At 45.7% G+C, this 22,811-nt stretch overlaps 1 protein-coding gene across 4 annotated transcripts in view; it reads left to right on the forward strand.

The window, feature by feature from the left end:
• LOC144115731 (uncharacterized) overlaps window positions 1-22,811 on the forward strand; it is a 132,396-nt gene that overhangs the window by 105,779 nt on the left and 3,806 nt on the right. The window contains exons 4-8 of one of the 4 annotated variants that reach the window (XM_077650221.1): window positions 9,874-11,771; window positions 14,693-14,734; window positions 16,469-16,534; window positions 17,143-17,318; window positions 22,538-22,631. In XM_077650221.1, the coding sequence (XP_077506347.1) occupies window positions 9,874-11,771; window positions 14,693-14,734; window positions 16,469-16,534; window positions 17,143-17,318; window positions 22,538-22,631 (2,276 nt within the window). Of the gene's footprint in view, window positions 1-9,873; window positions 11,772-14,692; window positions 14,735-16,468; window positions 16,535-17,142; window positions 17,319-22,537; window positions 22,632-22,811 lie in introns of those variants that run through there. The other 3 variants (XM_077650222.1, XM_077650224.1, XM_077650223.1) reach the window with 3 other exon arrangements.

The following is a 22,811-nucleotide window of genomic DNA, read 5'->3' on the forward strand; positions in this document are numbered from 1 at the left end:
GGAAATCGGCAGTGGCCTTTTCCTGTCCTTCCCTCTATCTTTCACTTCCCTATTTTCTTTCACACAACTCTTCTCTCTCCTCCTCCTTTCTTGGTTTTTTTTCTTTTTTCTGGCATCTAGGGTTAACCTTGTGTGGCGAACTACCCTGGGTTTCGGGATATTTGGTTATAGTTGAGGTGTACAGCTGGCGTGGGAAAGACTTGCTTGCAAGTTCCTGACCCATTCTCTGGTTGGGCTCCGTCGTGGATGACTGAAAAACTAAATTTTTTTATGGCTCCCCTTTATTCCAAACTGGATCTCTCGGTAAAAAGAAGGCGGTACGATGAAGACTTGTTTTAAAACAGAAAAGTGTCATTCCCAAAATTTTATGTTATTCATAGCAAAGCTAAAGAAAAACAAGCAAGACTCATTTCCCCGTCATAAATGTTCAGCGGATAAAGATCCGAAGGGATAACAAGGAGATAGACACGAAACACCCGATCCTCACTATCCACACCAACACACTACCTGAAAGCATTGAAGTCGGGTACCTGAAAATAAATGTCAGGCCATATATACCCAACCTATGCAGATGTTTCAACTGCCAGAGGTTCGGCCACGGCTCACAGAGTTGTCGCGGTCAAAACTTGCGCGAAATGCTCTTCTAAGGACCACTAGTGAGATGAATGTGTGGCTGCCCTGCGGTGCACAAATTGTGAAGGAGACCATTCTACGTACTCCAGGCCTTGTCCGTCCTGGAGGAAAGAAAAATAATTACTCTAAAAACCACTGAAAACATTTCTTTCAATGAAGCAACAAGGAGATACGCCAAAACAAACAGATTCACCTGCACTGCAAAAACAAACCGCCGATGTGCTGCGTGGGCGCGGCGCACCACGCCAGGTTTCGGCACCTGTCCAGGCCGCACGCAGTGGGCAAATGGCAGGGCCATTCGCGCCCCCTGGTGGAGTAGCTAACACTACTTCGCCAACCCCAAAGTAGGCTGCGCAGATCCCGGGTCAGCGGGCCTCAATACCTTGTAGCGCCCCTCGAGCCGTGCTCGGCTCGCAGGCCATGGCACGCGCCGCCGGACAACAAAGAGATGTTGGGCTACACCCCCGCAACGCGAACAACGCAAATAAACAGTTCGAACCTGAACGCTCTCGGAGCTGGTTCTTCTCCGCCTTAGCTCTGACAGATTTGGTGAGCCGGCTTCGAACACGCAACCCCATCCTCTTAAATAAATTCCGCGGGCTCTTCCGCCCTGCCTACCGGCGGCAACATGCCCCCGAACGCTCAGCCTCTCGGTGCTTCGGCGGTTGCGTTCCAGCCAGTCAGCCTGCCGCCATTTTGGCCCAAAAGTCCCCGCGTTTGGCTCCTGCAGGTTAAGGCGCATTTCCAGCTGCAACGTATCACCACCAAGGGACCAAGATACTCCACCTGGTTTCCACCCTGCCTTCTGACGTCGCTAAGGAGTTAGTGGACGTCATCAGCTCGCCGGACTCTGCTCGACCTTTCGACACGTTGAAGGCGGCTGTCATCGACCGCAACTCAGTGTCCGAGCGCAGCAAACTCCAGCAGCTCCTCAGCACTACAGAGCTTGGTGGCAGCCTCCCTTCGCAGATCCCCAGTCGCACGCGCCAGCTTCTGGGAGAATCCGCAGCTCTGCACGACCCACTTCTGCGTGAGTTGTTTCCTCAGCGTCTTCCACAACACACGGTTCCCATCCGTGTGTTGGGGACCGTGTTGCGCAGTACTCACGGCTCCCCAGCGTCAGCTCTGTAGCTCTGTGACCAGTCCAACTCCAACTACTGCCGCAGACTCCCAGCTTGTCTACATCGAATGTCGACTTGATGCTGTTGCCAGGCGGCTCGATGACCTCGCGCCTTTGCCGCGCCGTTCTCCGCCGCGGTTCAGGCCATGCCGCCGCTACCCGAAATCCCAGCCATCGGACGCGCGGCCAGCCACCTCGCCCTCGGCTGTCTGCGGGTACCACCGTACTTTCGGCAGCTCTGCCCGCAAGTGCACACACCCGTGCTCCTGGTCGGGAAACGCTGCGACCGGCCACTGACGGCGGCAAGTGGCCTGGTGGACGGACATTCCGCCTCTTTTACGTCTCGGTCAAGATTACTTACACTCGTTTCCAGGTCGACACGGGAGCACAAGTCAGCGTCATAGCGGCCTCTTGGGCAGATCGCCGTCGCAACGAACAGACCTACCCGCTCCAAGCTTTCAACAACTCCCCCATTCGCACATGCGGCTAACGGTCCCTGACGTTTAACATCGGATTGCACCGGCCGTTTCGGTGGATCTTCATTATCGCTGGCTTCCCGCAAGTTGTTCTCGGCGCGGACTCCCTCAGTCCGTGTTCGTAGGTCAGGACCTGGCCTCCTGCACCCATTTCTTTATCCGCCATGGCCACGGCCGTCCGCCCCTCACGCCGCCCTATGATGGACCGTTCCGCGTCCTCCATCGTGCGCAGAAGACATTCACGTTAGACGGCAACGGCCGTGAGGACGTCGTGGCTGCTGGCCGCCTCAGACCAGCCTACATTACCACTCCTCTGCCCTGCAGCCTTACACTCGCTCTCGCTTCGACGGCGCCACCCTTGTGCGCAGCTTCCTGTAAGCACATCCGCTGGGCGAATCCTGTGGTTTCGCTTTACGGGGGGGGGGGGGGGGGGAGCCCTGTAGCGCCCCTCAAGCCGCGCTCGGCTCGCAGGCCATGGCGCGCGGCGCCGGACAAGAAAGAGGAAGTTGGGCGAGACCACCGCAGCGCGAGCAGCGCAAATAAACTGTTCGAACCTCAATGCTATCACATCCGGTTCTTCCTCGCCTTGGCTTTGACAATATCTTCCTACAGGCCGAGGTCTAACACAAAAGTCATCGTGAGTTCTGCACCGCCGTCCAGCACCTCTGCAGAGGTGATGTGCACGACCCAAGGCAGCCCCGTACCGTCTACGTCGGACGGACACTAAGATGGCTTTAGTAATACACTGGGACTGCAGAGGTCATGTAACTGACTATAACGACATAAAAAACATTTTAAACACAATTTCCCCTATTGCTTTTTGTGTGCACGAAACCAATTTAGGCCCTCAGCACACAAAGGTGCTAAAGAAATATACCGTCTTCCGCCGTGACCGATAGCGGACGAGCAGACTCTCGAGAGGTGTAGGCATCATTGCGCAACCTGGAGTAGCAACACGCGAAATCAAACTGAAAACTTGATTCGAAGCCGTATCAGCCACTGTGGTTGCTTAAAAAACCATTACACTTTGTTGCATATATGTCCAACCACTCTCGAAACAACAACATAAATTAGAGAATCTTTCAGAACAGTTACCGGAGCCATACATGATATTTGGCGATTTTAAATGCACACTCCTGTTTCTGGAGCGGTGAGAAAGCCGATAGCAGAGGTCAGGTCATTGACGATTTTATACTATCTAACAACATTCGTTTACTGAACACCGGTAAACCTACTTACCGTTCTCCTAGTTCAGAAAAAAATAGCATTTTAGATTTGTCTTTTAGCTCTCCATCACTTTTTAGCGATTTTAATTGGTATGTTTTAGCCAACCCCTAAGGAAGCGATCATCTCTCTGTTGAAATCTGCCTGTCATCTCCACCATCAGTCAGCCTGACTAAACCACAGCGTTGGAAGGTCAATTTAGCAGACGCGATTTTTCAGAACAGAAGCTAATTTAGAACATATTGCGTTAGGAAATCATAATGTCAATGAAATAAACGAAGAGTTCAAAAATTGCTTTCTTGCTCCCGCACACTTAGCTATCCCTCAGTCTGGGAATAGTGCAACGCAACCATAAAATGTGGTGGACACCAGATTGCAAAGAAGCTAAGAAACAACAAAATAAAGCTTGGCGTATATTTCGCAGACAACCCACGCAAGATAACCTTCCAAACAAAAAAAGAGCTAAAGCTCGGTACATACGTCGCAATGCCAAAAAAGCATCATGGCAAAGCTTCGTTTAATCCACAAACAGCCATGTCTCGTCGAAAAAAATGGGGGCAGTGCATAAACTAGATGGTCCCTACTCCCCATTCACAGTCCCTCTTTTGACAGCCCCTGGTGTGCAAACACAAAAGACGAACCATATATTTTAGGTGTACATTTTACTACTGTATCTAGTTTCTCTTATTATAAAGACTAAATGTTAAAATATAAAAATACAGCAAAAATAGACTGCCGACAGCGGGGAGTACTCACGAAGAATAAAATAGCCCGATTACACGAGAAGAAATTAACAGCGTACTTTCTTTCGGTAAACAGACTGCACCAGGACCAGATGAAGTTCATTACGAAAAGCTTCGCCGCCTGTCCCAACCCGCTGTAGACTCGCTTCTGAATTTTTTAACAAAATATGAGTATCAGGAGAGATACCGGAGGCTTGGAAAAAAGCCATTATTGTACCATTATTAAAGCCGGGGAAAGTAACTACCTCCCCTAGCAAATACAGGCCTATAGCCCTGACAAGTGTACTTTCAAATCCTTTGAAAGCGTCCTGAACATTAATTTAATGTTTGTACTACAATCCCGTGATCTTCATAACAACCATCAATGCGGGTTTAAAAATGCATGCTCTACAACAGACCATCTTGTGCGCAAAGAGAACACAGTCCAAGAAGCATTTATACACAGGTAACACTGCCTTGCGATATTTTTCGACCTAAAGAAAGCCTATGACACCGCATGGAGGTTGGCATACTGCAGGACCTTGGAAACCTCGGCATCCGCGGTAGGATGCTCAAATTCTTGAGTGGCTTTTTGTCCACCATTTCATTTAGAGTACACCTGGGTGCCCCTCTTTCTAAGAACTTCATTCAAGAGAACGGCGTGCCTCAGGGGTGCATTTTAAGCACCACACTTTTTACAGTAAAAATGAATTCCCTGGCAAAAATATTTCCGAAGCCTTTCATGTATTCAGTCTATGTCGACGACCTCCAGATTGCTTGCACATCCTGTAGCGTTACATCATGTGAGAGTAAATAAACTAACAACATGGGGGGGGGGGGGCAGATAAAATGCTTTCAAGTTTTCTACGCAAAAGTCAGTAGCTGTTCTGTTCTCGCCTAGAAGAGGACTCCACACCGATCCTTTCCTGTATCTAAGTGAAATCACACTACCAGTTAAAGATGAGCACAAATTTCTAGGAATAACCTTTGACAAAAAGCTCAGATTCCTACCTTACCTTAACACTCTCAAAAAGAAACCTTCTCGATCTCTGAACATACTCAAAGTCCTTCCACATAGACACTGGGGTTCTGACAGGGCAAGCCTTCTAAAAATTTACCCCTCTGTGTTACGATCCTGTTTAGAATATGGGTATAGTATATGGTTCAGTGAGGCCATCGTACTTGAAACGACTCGACCCAGTGCACAATTTAGGTTTACATCTTTCATTGGTGCCTACAGGACGTCACCAATAAATAGACTTTATGTTGAAACCAATGAACCGTCACTTACAGACAGAAGAACGATGCTCACATGCTCATACATATTAAAATCCGTTCGATGCCCAAACAGTTAAGTTACCCCATAGTCACTAAGTGTCCATTCAGAATTCTGCTTGACAACAACCCGCTAGCTATAAAGCCAGTCCTCCTGCGTTTTGAAGAGATGTGCCAAAACCTCGGAGTGCTAGATACATTACCTGGCATTGCTCGAAGACGAGATGCACTGCCTCCATGGTACAATTTCGCTACATTCTGTGACTTCACTCTTACACAGCTCCGTAAAAAACAAACTCCACAACAACATATAATACAAGAATTCCTTGCCCTCGAAGAAAAATACAGTAGCTTGACAGAATGTTATACTTATGAATAAAAAACAGGTAGTTACGTAGGAAGCGCAGTGGTGCGAGGGAATTCGGAGGAAATAGTAAGACTACCACAGTGTTCATCCATCTTGACTGCGTAGTGCTAGCAGTATGTGTGGCCATAAAAAAAATACCAAGCGAGAACCTCAAAAACGCTATATTTACATTGACTCCTTAAGTTCACTTGCAGCTCTCCATTCTGGAAATGGAAGCAACCCTCTGCTGGGTTACATCATACACAGTAACTGCCACAGCTCAAGGACAAAATGTAAAATTGAGCTGTGTCTCGGGCAATGTGGGAATAAAATGCAATGAGAGAGCAGATTTGTGCGCTCCTCAAGCCCATGGCAGGGAAATAAAAAGAGGAAATATACCCTTTACGGACTGCATGAAGTTGGTACAACCGAAGTTAAGGAAAAATGGCAGACAGCTTGGAGCAATGAAGTAAACAGCAAACTACAATGGTAAAGCCAGTCCCAGGTGAATGAAAGTCGTGTTGGCACCAAGGGCGTTCAATTGAAGTTATTTTATGTTGTCTCCGTATAGGCCACACGCACATCACACACAACTTTCAATTCACAAAAGACAAACCGGTCTGTGAAAAATGTGGAGATGACCTAACCAATAATCACATTTTAATACTCATGCAAAAACTTGATACACTTAGGAAAAAATATTTTTACTCAGTTTTATAATGAACAGATTCCTTCGAACCCAATGTTTCTTTTAGGTGAAGATGAAATTGCTCACATGACTTCTGTTTTTAGCTTTTTAAGAGAAGCGGATTTTCTCTGCAGGCTCTAAATCTTTACCTTTTTATTCACTTCAATTTTTGATACACAACAGCCACATTCTCATTCAAGGGAGGAAGGCTGAGGTTTTATTTTCTGGTTGGGAGGCTCGACATTCTTTCCCAGCCAACGATGCCTACTGAGACTACCCGGCCTTCTTTAAAGCTCTTATATTAATCATTCACAAAGTTTTTCTTCCTTCATCATTAAGTAATGCGAAATAATGTTTTACGCCGCCTACACCAGCGATAATTTCCCTTGCTTTGAGTTTGGCACATGATGGCCTGAGTTGCCTATGTGCCATAAAACACAACACAAATATCGAATATAAATGCATAATACACTTCCTTCTCACAAGTAGATCTAATTCCTGGAAATGCAAGATCAAGGCCGCCGCAGTGGCTCAGTGGTTATGGCGCTCGGCTGCTGACCAGAAAGACGCGGGTTCGATCCCGGCGGGGGCGGTTGAATTTCGATGGAAGCGAAATTCTAGTGGCGCGCGTACTGTGCGATGTCAGTGCACGCTAAAGAACCTCAGGTGGTCGAAATTTCCGGAGGCCTTCATTACGGCATCTCTCATAGCCTGAGTCGTTTCGGGACGTCAAACCCCCTAAATCAAAGCAAAGCAAAGCGAAATGCGAGATCATGACATACGGCAGACATTGTTAAAATAAACTGTCTTGTCTTTCTGAACAGCCTACTGGTCATGCCAGTGACTGTCGATGAAACCTTGGTTGTGAATGTCGACGACACATTGATGTACCTGTCCTGCGTACGTCTTAGCTGCACGTTGCGCACAGTGTTGACGTCACAGCTTGAACGGTGACTTCTTAGAAAAATTCTTAGTTTAGGAAATACCTTTTATTTTCTCCGAAGTGTCCACCGTAGTATACAAGCTTAACTGGTAGCGTTTGCTCGAAATCGGTTTACTTCATTGAGAGGAATCAGGGCATTCGTTTATTCCAAGATACATGAAGCGACTGACTCCCAAAGTTGGCGCTCGGTAGCCTCGGGAGTTGCCTATTCAAAGTTTGCTTGGTGTAGCTCGCTTTCCGCCATGAGGCTGTCTTGTTTCGGTTTTGGTTGGGCAACCTAGTCTCTCCCGAAAATGAGTCTGGCCATTTTTTACGCTAACACTAATGCCTGCAACAGGCGTATTAGTCGCTTCTCGAAACCTTCTAGAAATTTTTGAACTTCCAATGCTGACCTGATTTAAGACTCATTCAGTGCGATCAAATCGCGTTTCTTGGTCATTTTCGTGGACGTTCTTTCCATCTCCGCACATAGAGAAGGAGACCAGAGAACATTTATTGAGGGCTTAAAAGTTAGCCTGCTTTCAGTCCGGGAGCCCGATGGTCTGAAATGCTGCTCGGCCCCTTTCCGCCTGGTTCTTCTCGACAGCGGGATCCTCGCTGCTCAAGGTGGCCTGCCAACCCTCATGGATTGTGTCAAAGGTTTCTTTCGAATTGAAGTTTATTTGGCAAAGCTGTCATGTGAAACATTGTATGTTTGAGGTGGCAGATTTAGTCAGAGTGTTAGTTCGTAATCTCCCTTCTTGATGTTCTTTCCAGATATGGGAAAATCTCTTCTGTTCACCCGGCAGTGTTCTGCTTTGTTTATAGTGGCTTTGACGGGTTGTCAAGAGAATAAGACGGCTGCATTCCTCAGGCCTTGGAAAAGTGTTACTCCAGCCTCGGAGTCATTCGCCTCATTTCCGGGCGTGCTCGTGCGTCCAGGGGTCCAGAGGACCAATACATTTTTCTGTTCTGGTTATTTTAGAGTATTCCAGCAGGGTTCGCTTGCTCACGCGCTGATAAAATTCCGCACTGCTGTTCGAGAATCGGACATCGCCATTGAATTCCGCTTCCAACGGATGGCAAGGGCCTCTTTCCCTCCCGTTGCATTCTGCACTCTGATTATTTCGCTCGTAATGGGAGAGCCTTGGGCGTTGTTATAGATATTGTGGGTGATCCTGTTCACTTGGCCTGCTGCATCTGCGTATCAGCGCTGGGATATTGGCAATATTTCAGAGTTCGAGGTACTCTGCTACACCTACACCTCATGGAGCCTCTCGCCTCCGGATGTACACTTGACAGCGTCCTAATTCGTTTACCTGACAAGAAGAGCGAAGAGGTTCTGGTCCTCCGGGCCCACTGTAAACGTGCCGCATAGGTCTTGATTTCTGCTAGTGCTGTTAATAGCTCGTCGAAGGACAAAAACTTGCTGCGAGCAATGGTATTTTTAGTGAAAGTCTGACAGATCCAACGAAGCGCTCATAAAACTCGCTCAACCATGTGGCGCGTTTATCGATGAACTCGCATTCGATTCGTCTCTTTTAGAAGCAGTCAAGCACATCTGGTTTTAGAATATAGGCTCTGAAGATCTGTTTTCTTTCTGGAAGAAGTGCGCGTTCTCAATGTAGTGACACTTCGTACATCTTCGTGAACTGAAAGGTTCGGAGAATATCAAAAATGATTGCTCTGATATCTCGTGCGAACACTAAGTGTGTCGCAACCCGACAGTGGCATGACCTATGGTGCAAACAGACGCAGACACAGCTGGCGGTAGAATGGGTGCTTTTTTTGGTGCTATAGGACAATGGTTGTTTGTTCATGCACGAACCCACCGGCACGCACCCTTTTAGTGACTTTAGTCTAAAGTAGAGAGACTTAAGTAGAGAATTTAGCATAGCGCGCACCGTCACTCGTACAGCTTACCGCGTAGAACGCGCCGCCACTGCGCATACGCAGGTCGCCCTGCAGGCTCCAGGCGCCGGCAAACTGTAGCCAGTTTTGGGCACACCTGCCGCATCGAGACCATTGCGCATGCGCAGTGACGGCACGTGGTGCGCTGTAAGAGAAAGCGATAACTGTACGCGCTATGCAAAAAGTATAAAGTGCCTCATCGGAAAAGGCAGCTTTCGGGTACTGTAGGAATGCTCGCTCACCGGGTCCTGCTGAAGTTAATTACCGTAGTCTAATTGTTCCGGGAGCAGGTAAGAGAAGTGTGCAACTTTAGGGTTCAATAAACAACAAATTTTGATTCGTCTGTCCTTCATCTGTTCGAATTTTTATAGCTTTCCTGTCTTGAAAAGTGCCCAAAATTAATTCGTCTAATTGAAGTCAATTACTAACTTAAATTGAAATTAATTGTCGAATGAAATAACAACGCGTATATTGACCTAACAGCGGATGCCCAATGCAATCTTCAGCTTGAATAGTCTTGCACTTCACCACGCTGTACGTGTTTTTTTCTCCTCAGTCCAGTGGCGCATTCTTGCGGCGCTGATACTACCGTGATGCCTCAGAAAGCGAAGAGACAAGAAGCAGAAGAGGATTTACCTCGCACCGAATCCCCTACCCACAAAGAGGGAGGTTCGAGAAGAGAAGCAAGTCCTCAGAAAGAAGTAAAAAAAAGAGCTGTAACTATATCCATCCCTAGTTACCTAGGATGGCCCAGTGCTGCAGCCAAAGAAGCGGACCTAGAAGCAAAGAAGTCAGATCACACGGACTGCGTACTTGTACACGCGTACTCCCGAGAGGCAGATGTGCTCTGCTTTTGGCCAAAAGATTCGAGTTTTGTAAAGCAAGTTCGTCGTCGTACTGCCGAGGGAGGACTAGGCCCCTTGGAACCAAGGTTTGTGGATGGAGTGATCAAGGTCCCGCCAGGCAGCTACAGATGCCGTGTAGCTCTGCCACGAAAAACATTCGAGCTAGACCCAACACGAGTGAAAAAAAATTCTGAAACGAAAGTCCTTAAAAACAATGATGCGAAACCACAGCGGCACACATGTAAAAAATTGTCTTCCGCCAAGAAGGAAGAAAGTGGAGAAGACTATTACGAATTGGACAGTGACTTTTTGAGGGTCCCAAGCTGTGGCCTTTCATACAACTTACCACAGGGTAAAGAGGCACATAGGGTGCCATTAGCAGATGTCAATTCATCAAGCACTGCTGCCAGCCAACGAAAACCGTGCAATACCGGCAAGAAAAGAGGACCTATCGAGCCGTCTGATGATGCCTCTTCAAGCAGCCCTCGTTTTGAACAGCATGCAAACAGGACGCAGCCCACATTTCATGCTACTGATACTGAGGCTCGCCAAGGTAGGGCACGTTACCTAAATACGAGGTTCCGAAACATTTCTGATGAGAATCGGCCACCTCAAGATCGGCCACTGAGCTGGGACGAATTTTTACCTCGTGAACCCTGGACCACATGCTCCCCGATACCCATAGAACGGAAAAGTGTTTGGGCTATAACAAGGACTGCCTCACCAGAAAGACCGCGTTTCGAAGGACCTCCTGCGAGAAAAGGCAAGATGAAGCCAGGCAAGAAAAGCCTGGCTTCATTACTTCGAAGAACAATGATTTCTGAGCCCAACCCGCATTTTGAAATGCCACGTAAAGGACGATCAAAAGCTACCTGTGACGTACGCCAAATGGATGGAGAACCAAGAACGACCACAGCTTCATCTGAGGGAGTAAAGCTTTTCAGCGGCCAAAAGGAAGGCATAAAAGATTTGCACTCTCCGAATACGTCCCCACGCAAAGCAAGTTCATTAATGCCAAAAATTAGAGGAATGGTGGAAAGTGAAGATCAGCAGCATTTATCTGAGAAGCTACATGAAGCCTTATTTTCAGGTGAAGGTTTCATTCCAGTTAATGAAGGAATTAAAGAAAGTGCAAAAATAAGACGGGGGGCGATAAGTATACTTTCTCCGCGAGCTGAAGCTAGACGGCGACTTTTCTTTCCGGATCCTGAAGGCAACATTGAGCTTGGATCATCTCAGAAGAGTGGAGAGCAGCAAATTCCTCGATCGAGGATTGCACGGCATGCTCCTATATCTTCTGTCACACCCGAGAAAGTCTTACCGCCAGCCTTGACCAAATCGGCGAAAGTCGGTCAGCATGCGACAAACCTGGCCGGAGCAAGAGCGGGAAAACGAAAACCATTTTCAAAGCTTCTTGCTGCTTGGGGCTGGCAATCCAATGAGAGCATCGGTGAAGTCGAGCCACGTCAGAAGGAAGAGAAACCAACATCCTGGCCCTCTTTCAACGGAAAGCCTGAAAAAGCTACAGGAGCTCTGTCTAGGAACGTGGCCTCTGAACAACCTGAACCTGCTGAACAAAAGGGCCAGCAGTCTACTGAAGTAGTAAACGGTAAGAGCCTTTTCTCTGCCTAAGCATCCGCCTCGCATGTGAGAGGTGCGGGGTTCGATCCCCAGTACCGCTATGTATGTGCCTACCTATGACACTGAGTGTGCAAGCTTTCCCCTGGCTTGGTGCTCGGCTTCTTTGGGGTGCGATGCTGTGAAATCGGTGGGTCTCTCATCCCGCCATAAGTAGACGAAAATGCCGTGTGCCATGACTCTCTTTGGCCAAAGCTGCCCTCGCGCAATTAAAGCCTATCATCAATATTATTCCAAATCGTCTATTCCACAAACATACGATAGCTCAAAATTAAATATTCGTGCATGGCGCGCACTGCCACGGAATTTGTTATATATAGAAAAGAAATTATGCCCAGTTTTCTTTATCAACCAATGTAGCGTCCGTAATTAAACATCAGCTACAGTGTCTTCTAGTAAAACATCCCACCGCGTGAGATAAGAAAAAGAGTTGCAGCATCAGTCAGCCCTTCCTTGGCGCACCATACAATTTCGCCACGCACATCATTATTTATTGTTTTTGAAAAGTGGTCCTTTTTCTAGCCACGAAATGGTCATACGATTATGTCTAGCAGGGATTTCAAATGTTGCCAACATCACCAGCTAAACCAAAGCAGCTTAAAAAAAGTTTGAGAAGTCGCTTGCATAACCGTAGATGAAGTGCCGCAGAGGGATAAGCTAACGCAGAACTATTTGCCCTTTGTCCGAGCTTGTGATGTTTATGGGAAAAAAATATTGTGAGAAAGCACATTTAGGTTAGAATTACCTTGAACGCACGCTTTTGTGTTTTAAGTGCTCTCGATTGTTTCTGTATCGTTAAGGCTCTCGGCTGCTGAGCTCGTGTACGTCGATTCAATCTCGGCTTTGGCGGCCCCGTTTGAAGCGAAATTCAAAAGGCGTCCGCTTGCAGTTGAGATTTTTCCAAAGCCCTCCTCTGCGGCACCTCTCTTCCTCGTCTTTATTAATCCTAAATTTTTGTATTGTAATGGAAAAGGCATCCGCAGGAAGTGTCTCCAGATCGTGTCGTATGTAATGAGTTTTAAAGTAGCGTAAGAAAAGATGTGGTGTGTCGTAGAGCTAATAAAGACCGGGTGTAAAGAAGTGTCGTAGTATGTTGTAATTTGAAACAGAATATATCGCGGTGTTGTACTATGTCGTAACCTAAAATGAATAAAGCGAAGTGTCGTGTGTGTCGTGGTCGGAAATGACGAGGTGGTATAGCATGTCGTAACCGGAAATGACGAGGTAGTGGTTTTAGGTTACGACGGTAGCCTAAACGCGCCAAAGAGGAAGCTAGGTATAGGCAAAAACCAGATGCAATCGTTAAGAGAAAAAGAAGAAATTGTCATTAGCAATACGGATAAGGTAGTTATAGACAAGCGTGTATAGAGCAGCCCAGGAGATCAGGACGTGGATGAAAGGGGCAGTAAAGCACAGCACTTGGACATTCTACCAGTAACGCAAGAGGAAGTAAAGAAAGCGGTTAGAGAAGTTTTGTTTCGAATACGTTCCGTATCCCACATTCCTGTCATTGAGGACCTTTAACGGGGCACACAACTGTAATGATCCGATATGACGATAAAATTCGTTTACGCATTCCATACGCCAAATATTCTTGTTGTTTATGAAAGAATAGAAGAAGATTAAGCACACTAGTCGATGCAGTTACCTTCATTCCTCATCCATTACTCCAAGAGAATTCAACCGGAAATTTTGTTATTCTGAGTGGCGTAGAAAACGTGAGCAATGGTTGTACTGACAAAGCAGCAATAGGAAGTTTCATCAGTGTTTGTACTCATGATTTCTTACTTTACAGCAATTGAAACATCGTTCCCGTGGAAGTTCTCTGAGCCCTGTTTGTATAACATGGTCTTAATTTTCTGGGAGCAAAAATAGTCTTGATTTGATGTTTGAGGTGAAAACATTCCTATGCTTACATACATAAAAAAGATTACAACAGGCGATACAAAACATCGCACATAAGTGAAGTTTTGTGATAATATAGCTAAGATTTTGTACTGAAAACGGGAATACAATAAGGACAAAGCTCCACGTTTCTGTCCATTCCTCATGTTGTTGTGGGCATGATTTCGCTATGTGCGTATTAATATGAAAATCTCGCGACTAGTCCATCATTCTGTGTTTGTTGTAATTCATGGGTGGCTTCTTTATGACATGCAGTACACAACTGGGCTGCTTCGTGCAGCATGTCTTTTAAGAATAACGCAAATATCGGTTCATGGACGATGGCGCATTTTTTGCAGCACTGAAGTTGTCTACTATTTTTCCTGCCATCATGCTGTGCTATTTTGTTTGGTTCTTCATTGTCCAAAATTATGGCAAAGGTAGTTTTCAACAGGCATCAACGAGGCACCTAACTTCATTACGCTGCGCGCGGTGAGCAAAGAAGTCGAAGGTGGCATGCCCTTACCCCGTCCTAAACTCGCGCTGTTAAGCTCGAATGAACAACCAACTCTCCTAACAAGCATCAAACTTTCTGGTAGTACAAGCTTCGCTCACTCAAAGTATGGGTGGAGTAAAAGATTCACTCCCTTGAAAACATTTTTTAAAGAAACAAATTCGCGTGTATGTAATTTTAATCTTGACGTACATTTCTTTCACTGTCAGATACAGTTGCGAAGCCCTTTTAATAAGCGAGGTATAGATGACTTGCAGTGGAGCTGCTCTGTAGATTGCCTTGCCACCTTAAAGCCAAAAAGAGTTTTTACAAAGCCCCGCACGCTATTGCAAAGACTTGCTTTTGTCACTTGCTGCTCTCTGTAAACATTGCGAGTAATTCCTGCTGTAGGTGTAAATTCATTTCTGGGTGTAAATGGGCAATCAAAGAAAGCTAGAGAAAGTTTTTTTTTTACATATCAGTTGGTTTAAATTCTGCTTGCTGTCCTGTTCCAGGCGGTTCCCAGGCTGAATATCAAAACGCCAGCACGCAGACATGTGAGTAATAGAACACGGTACAATGCGCTTAATATTTGCCCTAGCGTGCATTTCATGGATGAATGCGTGTAATGGGACAACGCTGTAGTGCTGTAGCTCTAGGTATCTGAAGATTCCACTAGGGATGATTTTCGCTGGAGGGATAGGAGAGATCAGTGGATAGAAATCAACGTCGAATGTATCACCCAAAAAGCTTTCAACGCTGACCCATTCTAACAATTTATTACAATGCCGGGCGTTCAATGCACCAAGCACCCTTTTCTATGTCATCTTGTTCTCGAATGGTAATGTCCAGTTGATATATGAGCAATGACAGTTTTGTATGAGGGCTTTATTGCAACCTGCACATTTTTATGCCCATTGATAGTGGCATTTGCTTGCTTTGGTGAGTGGGTTTTCTTCAGATATATGATTATCACCACAAAAAGAAAGAAGGCAGCAATGAATTTCTGTTTATAAATATCGAAAAGCATTGGTTCTCATGTCATTATTTTATTAAGCAATGATTGGCAAAAGTTTAATGTGTTCACAAGATTTACCAGAATATTGAAGGACTCTGGTTATACTGAGGGTATGATGATTTTTCTCCGGGCTGCTTTTTCACCTCTGCTATTTTATGAGCTTCCACTATGCTGCAATTTATCTAAAAGACCCCAAAATTCAAATGAAGGAAAATTTGGCATGTTCATGGAAGGCAGTGTCCTAGATCAACTGGAAAACATCTCCAATAAACTCTGAAGTCGTCATTTTTTCTGTTCCTCAGCAAAACTGCTCACATAGTGCGTGTGAACAACCACTGGGGCTGTAGCGTGTAGCTCGGTGATTTTCTGGAAGGAAGGTTGAAACTTGTAATTGTTCACGTGAGAACCATGGAGAAGAAACACGCAGATGGACGGTTGAGTGAATCGATATCATTATTCAGGTCACCAACATGCTCTCAAAATCACACATCTTGGCAGAGCAGCCCCCAAGCAGGTCATTTTGCATGTATCACGTAGGTTACTCGAACGAGCATTGCCATATAACCTCGTTGCCTTTCATCTTTTTTTTCTTTCATGCATTACATGCTTAAGCGATACTACTTAAGCTTGATACTTTATCTTCATTCATTGCGTGTGGGAGTTCTCCATCTCTTGCAATACGTGACTGAAAGAAACATATTTACCTTCCCCTAAGCTTCCCTACTTATCTGTTTTTTAAGCACGCACGAACAACTTATTCGGAGCTGCTAAAATGTGCCGTATTTGCTTCTATTACTCATCTCGTGCTTATGAAATCTGAGCAGAAATTGTTGCACTCTTGTCACTTTTTTTTGTTTTATGCTTCATAGTATGAAAACAAAATGAAGAACCGGCAAGTTAAACCTCATTATCAATAACAAGGGTGCTCACCTGCTGATCGGGGCACATCGTCCTTCAAGCTTTCTGTAATACTGCACATCAGTGACAGTACAGTACACGAAGGCTCATGTAGCAGTTAGTGGTATCTTGAATAACCTGGCTGGCCGAAACGAACTTAACCAATCATAAACTCGCCTGACATCCAGAAGATACCTGTCAACGCATATGTATAAGCGTCATATAAATACAATGAGATTTGCTGCATCTGCATTCCGAAAAACTTCTGGATCTTTCCTTGCCTGAGTGAGAAGTCTAAAGCACAGCAACTTGTATCCTTTGAAAAATGTAGCGGTCTGCCATCTTCAAACAAATTAACAGTGAGTGTCTGTTGCAGCGCATGAGTGCATGTTTGGAAGAAAGGTAAAGACGGGAAGTGAAGCGGATAGGCCCAAGCCGATGAGTAAGTGATTGTTCTCCATCTTATTTTCTTTGGTGCCTCGTGTGTGCACTTGTAGAGGCCCACAACTTCTAGTGGGCGAGCAGAAGCGACGAGTGCGAGGCAATGGCTTTGACAAGAGCATGGTTGTCACGCACTCGCGAGCTAGTCGGATGGGTCTAGAAGACGTCGCCTCGCGCCCGGAGCTTCAACTCACCCGATGGAGCAAGTCATAAAATAGAGCATACAGCGTGTTTCACCTAATGCTGTCAGCGTTTTTTCAAAATTGGCTCTTCATGTCAAAGAGCGCTTTTTCGGCACAACATTGTCAGCTGTGTAGTTCGTCAGAACACAGCTAAGACGTCCTAACTTCAGGCTGGTTAACTGATATACTATTCAACTTTTTATCTATAACTGTTAACCTACTTATTTATTGAGAGCCTTGTAGCCAACCATAGTATCGTTATCTAAAAAATGCCAATCTTGTCGCCGCTGCTCCGCAAGGAATTTTCAGGCCGCACACGGACGAAAGCAAAGCCGCGTGGCCAGGAAGAGCGTTAGCAGCTGCTACGTGCCGCTGTGCAATAGGTAGCTTTACTGTTCTTTTAATGAGCCTCTCTTGTGTTCTACAGCACCCATCCTAAAGGAGAAGGACGTGGAGTTCATCGATTGGATGCCTACGCTCAACGAAAAGAATACTCCGTTCACATTTGGTACAGTCGCCGTCACTAACTCTGCTTCTGTTGGAATGTTAAAACTCAATCCAGATCAGGAAAAGCAGATGGCTGCGGACAACGCGCATAATTTGGTTAGTACCTGTACGTGTGGCAGTCTTGATTTATATATATATATATATATATATATATATATATATATATATATATATATATATATATATATATATATATATATATATATATACTGCCTCAGATTTTAGTCGTTAGTTAGGCGAAGAGTTGTCGATTTCAGCCACCTGGTACATGTAGAATGTATAAGATGCGATTGCTGCTTGAACTAAGAAAAACTTAAGTAATATAGCGCCTGTTAATCTACAGCAATAGAGAGTGCGCAATTAACCTCACTACAGTGCGCACTGGACAACTTAGTACCTTATGCGCGGATAACTCCAAATGCTCATCCGGTTTTCTAAAGCAGTAGCAGATGTCCGCCTTACGATATACTGTAAAAGGTCTGCAAGGCTCAAAGAAGGTGAGAATAGAAGATGACAGTACCGCATTAATAATGGCAAATCAGACATTCACTCACCTTATAATTGATATCATAGGCTCATGCTTGTATACCCAACTATGAAGGGTGACTCCGAAGTGTTAATGATGTATTGTGAAAGAGTAGGTTTGTGTAATAAAAGTTTCGCGCTAAGTACGCAGTCAAAGCAAACACAATGCAAACGGCTAAAGTACATTTCAAGGCCTTACAGTGGCCTGTCGACAATTGCTCCGCCTTAGTCGCTGATTTAAGTGATTGCATCTCTACCACTCCTTCATTAGGCCAGTGTCATCATCATCAACATTTATTATCCAATAATGGCCCTGGGTTCAGCATTACATAAGGGGGTGACAAGTACAGTAATCACGTGGTCATACAGTTATAAAGCGAAATAAAAAGCAGAGAGGCAAGTATCGTTATACATTCTTATCCAACCATGGTTGTTCAAGGGAAAAAACGAAAGAAAAAGACGAAAGAACACCCATGCGATTGATTGCCGCATATCTTTACAAATCAATACAAAGGTTTACATACATAATTATTACAAACACAAAAACAAACATACAAGACAAAGCAGAAAATATGACATGGGCGTAGGGAACAGCTACAAGGCAAAATTCGCATTTGGTATATGAGCAAACCTGGAAATGTTTGCTAATAAGAAGAATATTTGGCAAAGTTAGCTGATGTTAGCTGCCTGAATTTATAATTGTCACGTTCGGGGACTATTGGTTCAGGAATCGAGTTCCATTCTTCAATGGCCAAGGGTAAGAAAGACGTAATGGTAAGATGTGGCCCATGAGAACGTTCATTCTCAAGCTTCCCAGGAGTCTCTCGCGCTCGGCACGAAAGCACAAAAACGCGAGCACGCTGAGACGAAATTGTTCTATTGACCAACACTACAGTGTATGCAGTGCATATAGATGAGGTGGCGCGGTGATTCTTGTGCAATTATAACGGCGTGTGGGCACAATTTGTGCGCAGTCGATACAAGATAGTAGCTCTATCGCGCGATAATCGTCGCGTAACACAAGCGCAGAAAGGTGGTCCACCACTAGCTGCTGCGTAGCGAAGTTCTTGTCCTTTGGGCGACTCACAGTAGATAAGACCGGGTGATGTCTCACATTATCCTGCGCATAAGCTGCCTGTACTCGAAGCCAACCGATTTTCCCTCCAGCCGCTACCCAAAAATCCGTGCCCAGTCACGTTCCTGGAACATTCCCTCACCTACATCTCTAACCTTAAAAAATTCTCTTATTAAAGTTTTCTTCTGTAATAAACAACACTCAAAAATAGTAGCATTTCTTTATGCTTTCTGTGGTCAGAGAGACTGCTGTTGGTTTTTTCATAACATCCGATCCCGGTCATATGGAACTCGAAGCGATCGCGAATATTTCGATATATCGGTAACTCGATATATAATAATATGGCAATAAATACGCTTATCTGTAACCTACAAGGTATAATACTTTGCATCCATGCTAGTGATGTTCTTGCAGCGACGTGCCGCCGCTGGCAGGCTGGAAGCACACCGCTCGCTAGGCCTTGCTAAGCGTAACCTGCTTCACATTGAAGCCGGATGGCGCTTAGGAACTAGGCACTGTCTATCATAAGCTGTCTAATCCTGTTTACAGTCGCTATAGATAGAATAATTGCCCATTAAAAGGAAGTACAGTTCATTTCCGCGGCACCTTTTGGAGAGAAGCACACCACGCAAGAGCCGAGCTAGGCTTCGGTTATGTTGGCTTCACGGCTCAGTTCCATGATGGTGGCATTGAATTGAGTGCAAGGGACCAAAGGGCACCGTCGAGCACACCCCACCTTCACCTCATCACGCATTACCTCATCGTCGAGCACCTCATCACGCACCTTCACCTGATCACGCAGTAGCGCTACGCGCACTTCGATATATCGAATGACCGGCGAAATTACGCAGGATTTTGCACATGAATTTCAAATGTATAACCTATGTATTCGGTACATTCAATACCTAAAAAATATCCGGGTTCATTATCCAGGCTCGAATGTATTTTTGTATCTATCTATTATAGACGGCGTTAGAAATTAACAGAAATTAGCATTCCCTATGGTTTTCCCCTTTTTTAATGCGAATTTGACACAATATACCGTACGATGAGCTACAGACGAAAGCCAATCTGCACTTATGTTTTGTGACCAGGCATACACAAAGTGAGCTGACAGTTGTAGTTTTTCTAGTGATTATTGAAATATAATAAATAAACTTTACGCACTGCGCTTAACGCCCCTATTTATATTAGAAATTTTGGAGGTGGTCACATTGCTAGCCTATAAATCCGGTAGAATTTCCGTGCCACACCCATGCTTCGCGATACTCACTTCCAGAGTTCAATTCAATTACCCATGCAACGCGGTGTCGATTGGTGCGACACACCTTCCTTTTGTGATGCGGGTATTACCTATGTTTTTTTTTTAATTTAGGAAGCCAAAACTCAATTGGGAACAGTTAACCGAGATTTACCTGCTGCTCTTTCCTGTTGGCTGTCGAAACGCCATGCGCAACTGCTGCGTCTATCGCTACCGCTGAGCATGCGCAATTCATCAGCCACGTGCAGCGAACAGTGGCGGACACAGGCGTCGCCCCTAATCACGATATAAAATTATTCGGCCAACTTCCTACCAGGGTAGCCAGATGAGCTAAAAGCTATTCCAGTGGCATGGGAGGGCTTTGTCTTGTGACAGCAAAAGTCTTGTGCCTGGCGATGCACATCCTGTGATGTTTTTCATTTGAATAGACTTAACGTCCCTCTTGTGCTGCCCTTTTTTCTCACTGTGTTTCGTCTTTTTGCACTGCTTGTCCACATAAAACGTTACTATCTGAGCCACTCTCATTCCACAGATCTGCTAAGCCAGAAAATAATGTTGCCATAAAGGACGGAAGTCTCTGCATGTTCAGTCAGTAGCGCAAGGACTTGGAGCAAGCTGCTTGGTTGTGGTGACTTCGCAACATTTTTATGCCATTAACCACTAAGTGGCGCTATTCGTGCTGATAAGGCATATGAGAGTCAAAGCTTAGTCAGTTGCGCCTTCGCGGCATGCTCCACAGAAGGGGCGAATTAGATGCAGCACCTTGATGTGCATATTAATAATAATTGATTTTGGGTGAAAGGAAATGGCGCAGTATCTGTCTCATACATTGTTGTACACCTGAACCGCGCCGTAACGGAAGGGGTAAAGGCGGGAGTGAAAGAGGAAAGGAAGAGAGGTGCCGTAGAGGAGGGCTTCGGAATAATTTCGACCACCGGTGGATTTTAAACGTGCATTGACATCGCACAGCACACGGGCTCCTTAGCCGCCGCGGTCGGGTTCTAACCCGGGAACTCCGGATCAGTAGCCGAGCGCCTTAACTACTGAGCCACCGCGGCGGGTACCTTGATGTGCACAAAACCGAAATTAAACACAAGGACACACCAGGGAAAAGACGACACAAGCGCTGGTGCTTCAACGCAAGCCATCACCTTGCAGTGCAGCTTTCTCGTTTCCGTAACACACTGGCTGTCTCTACAAAACGTGAATTGGTGCGCACCATGTGCCACATCATGATACTGTTTCAAACTTAAAAATAGGATAGGGGTGCCTTTTTCATGCAGCTGGCAGCATACAGGTGGTGTGCCGCCGGCATGGTCCAACGGACATTCTTTCCCTGCTTGCTAGCGCTGCTGATTTAATTCATTGCTTTTAAGGGCGAAGCGAGGAAAAAATTACTCATGTAGTTCGTTAAGACAGATGATAACATCCCTGGAAAAAGCAGCGTTAACTCACCGGTGCTTGAGGTATAATGTGCCAGATGCGCTGTGAGATAAAAGCCGGTGACTGCTTTCTGTGGCGGCGCAGCCACCCTGTGGCTGTGCCGCCACGCTTTAACGTGGTTGGTCACGTGGTGCGGAGCAGCTGGCGGCGGCGCTGAGCCGTGGCTGATCACGTGGTTCGTCACGTGGTTGGTCACGTGGCCAGCCATGTGGTTCAGAGCACCTGCGCGCCGGTGAAACCGAGCTGCCACAGCTTTGCGCATGTGCCGTGTCAAGTGGGACGAAAATGAAGGAACGCCGAACGAAACGCAGCGGCGAAAGACTGACTTTGCAATCCATCTGAGCCAGTTCACTCAGCCAGCTGTAGCTATCGCGTCACTCTGCGTTTAACCAGAGCTAAACCAGCGCCACTTTCTCAGTGCTTCACATGGCATGTGTAGAACAATTCAACGCGTAGGCTTAGCTTACAACAGATGGAAGACAAGCAAACGCATACGGTGAAGAAAGGAAAGACTGGAATCTATTCAGTGTTACCCTGCTTATTAGTCTCTCCTTTGAAGCCCTTTGCAACCCTGCCTCACGGCAGGCGAAGTGCTGACATCTTACCTGACATCGTTCATTACGGTCATGGACTTGTGAAAAACGTATGGACAAATTCACTGTTAACTAAGCTAAAATACTGATCCCGCGCAAAGAAAATTCTAGGAATGTCTTGCATGAAGCCAACATTCAGACGAATTGAGGACACTTGGGATTTTATGCTCTAGTGCTGTCAACAAATGGCTAAAGAAATATTTGTCAGCTAAACCGTGTTGTGAATAACTGAAGAGGAAGTGTCTTTGTTGGCAAACGTATTTTACTGGTTTTAGGGCACTCATCGCCCTGTCGAGTGTCACTTACTTAAATGTCGAGTGTCACTTTTTTGCACGTACATATTTGCGTGCCAAGTGTTCTGCACGCACACAAAAATGTTATGCAGATGTCCGATTCTCTGCATTTATTTTTCTTTCAGTTCTTATATGCTCTGGACAGTGGAGTGATGGTCACACTCGTAGAAGGTGCCTGGACGTTGTTGGCCAAACGATCCACATTTATCATCCAAAAAGGTGCGTTGTATGCTTTTCCAGCCTTAAGATTCCTTCCATTATTTTACACTTGCGATGCCCAAAAGTTTCCGACAGCCCCATTTCAATAGTAGTATATGCCCTGAACATCAATCAACAAGGATTTAGAGTAAAATCATCACTGAACTGCAAAATCGACTTCCTTCGCAGACGTTAACATAA

Source organism: Amblyomma americanum, chromosome 1 (genome assembly GCF_052857255.1).
Source record: "Amblyomma americanum isolate KBUSLIRL-KWMA chromosome 1, ASM5285725v1, whole genome shotgun sequence".
Lineage (NCBI taxonomy): Eukaryota > Metazoa > Arthropoda > Arachnida > Ixodida > Ixodidae > Amblyomma > Amblyomma americanum.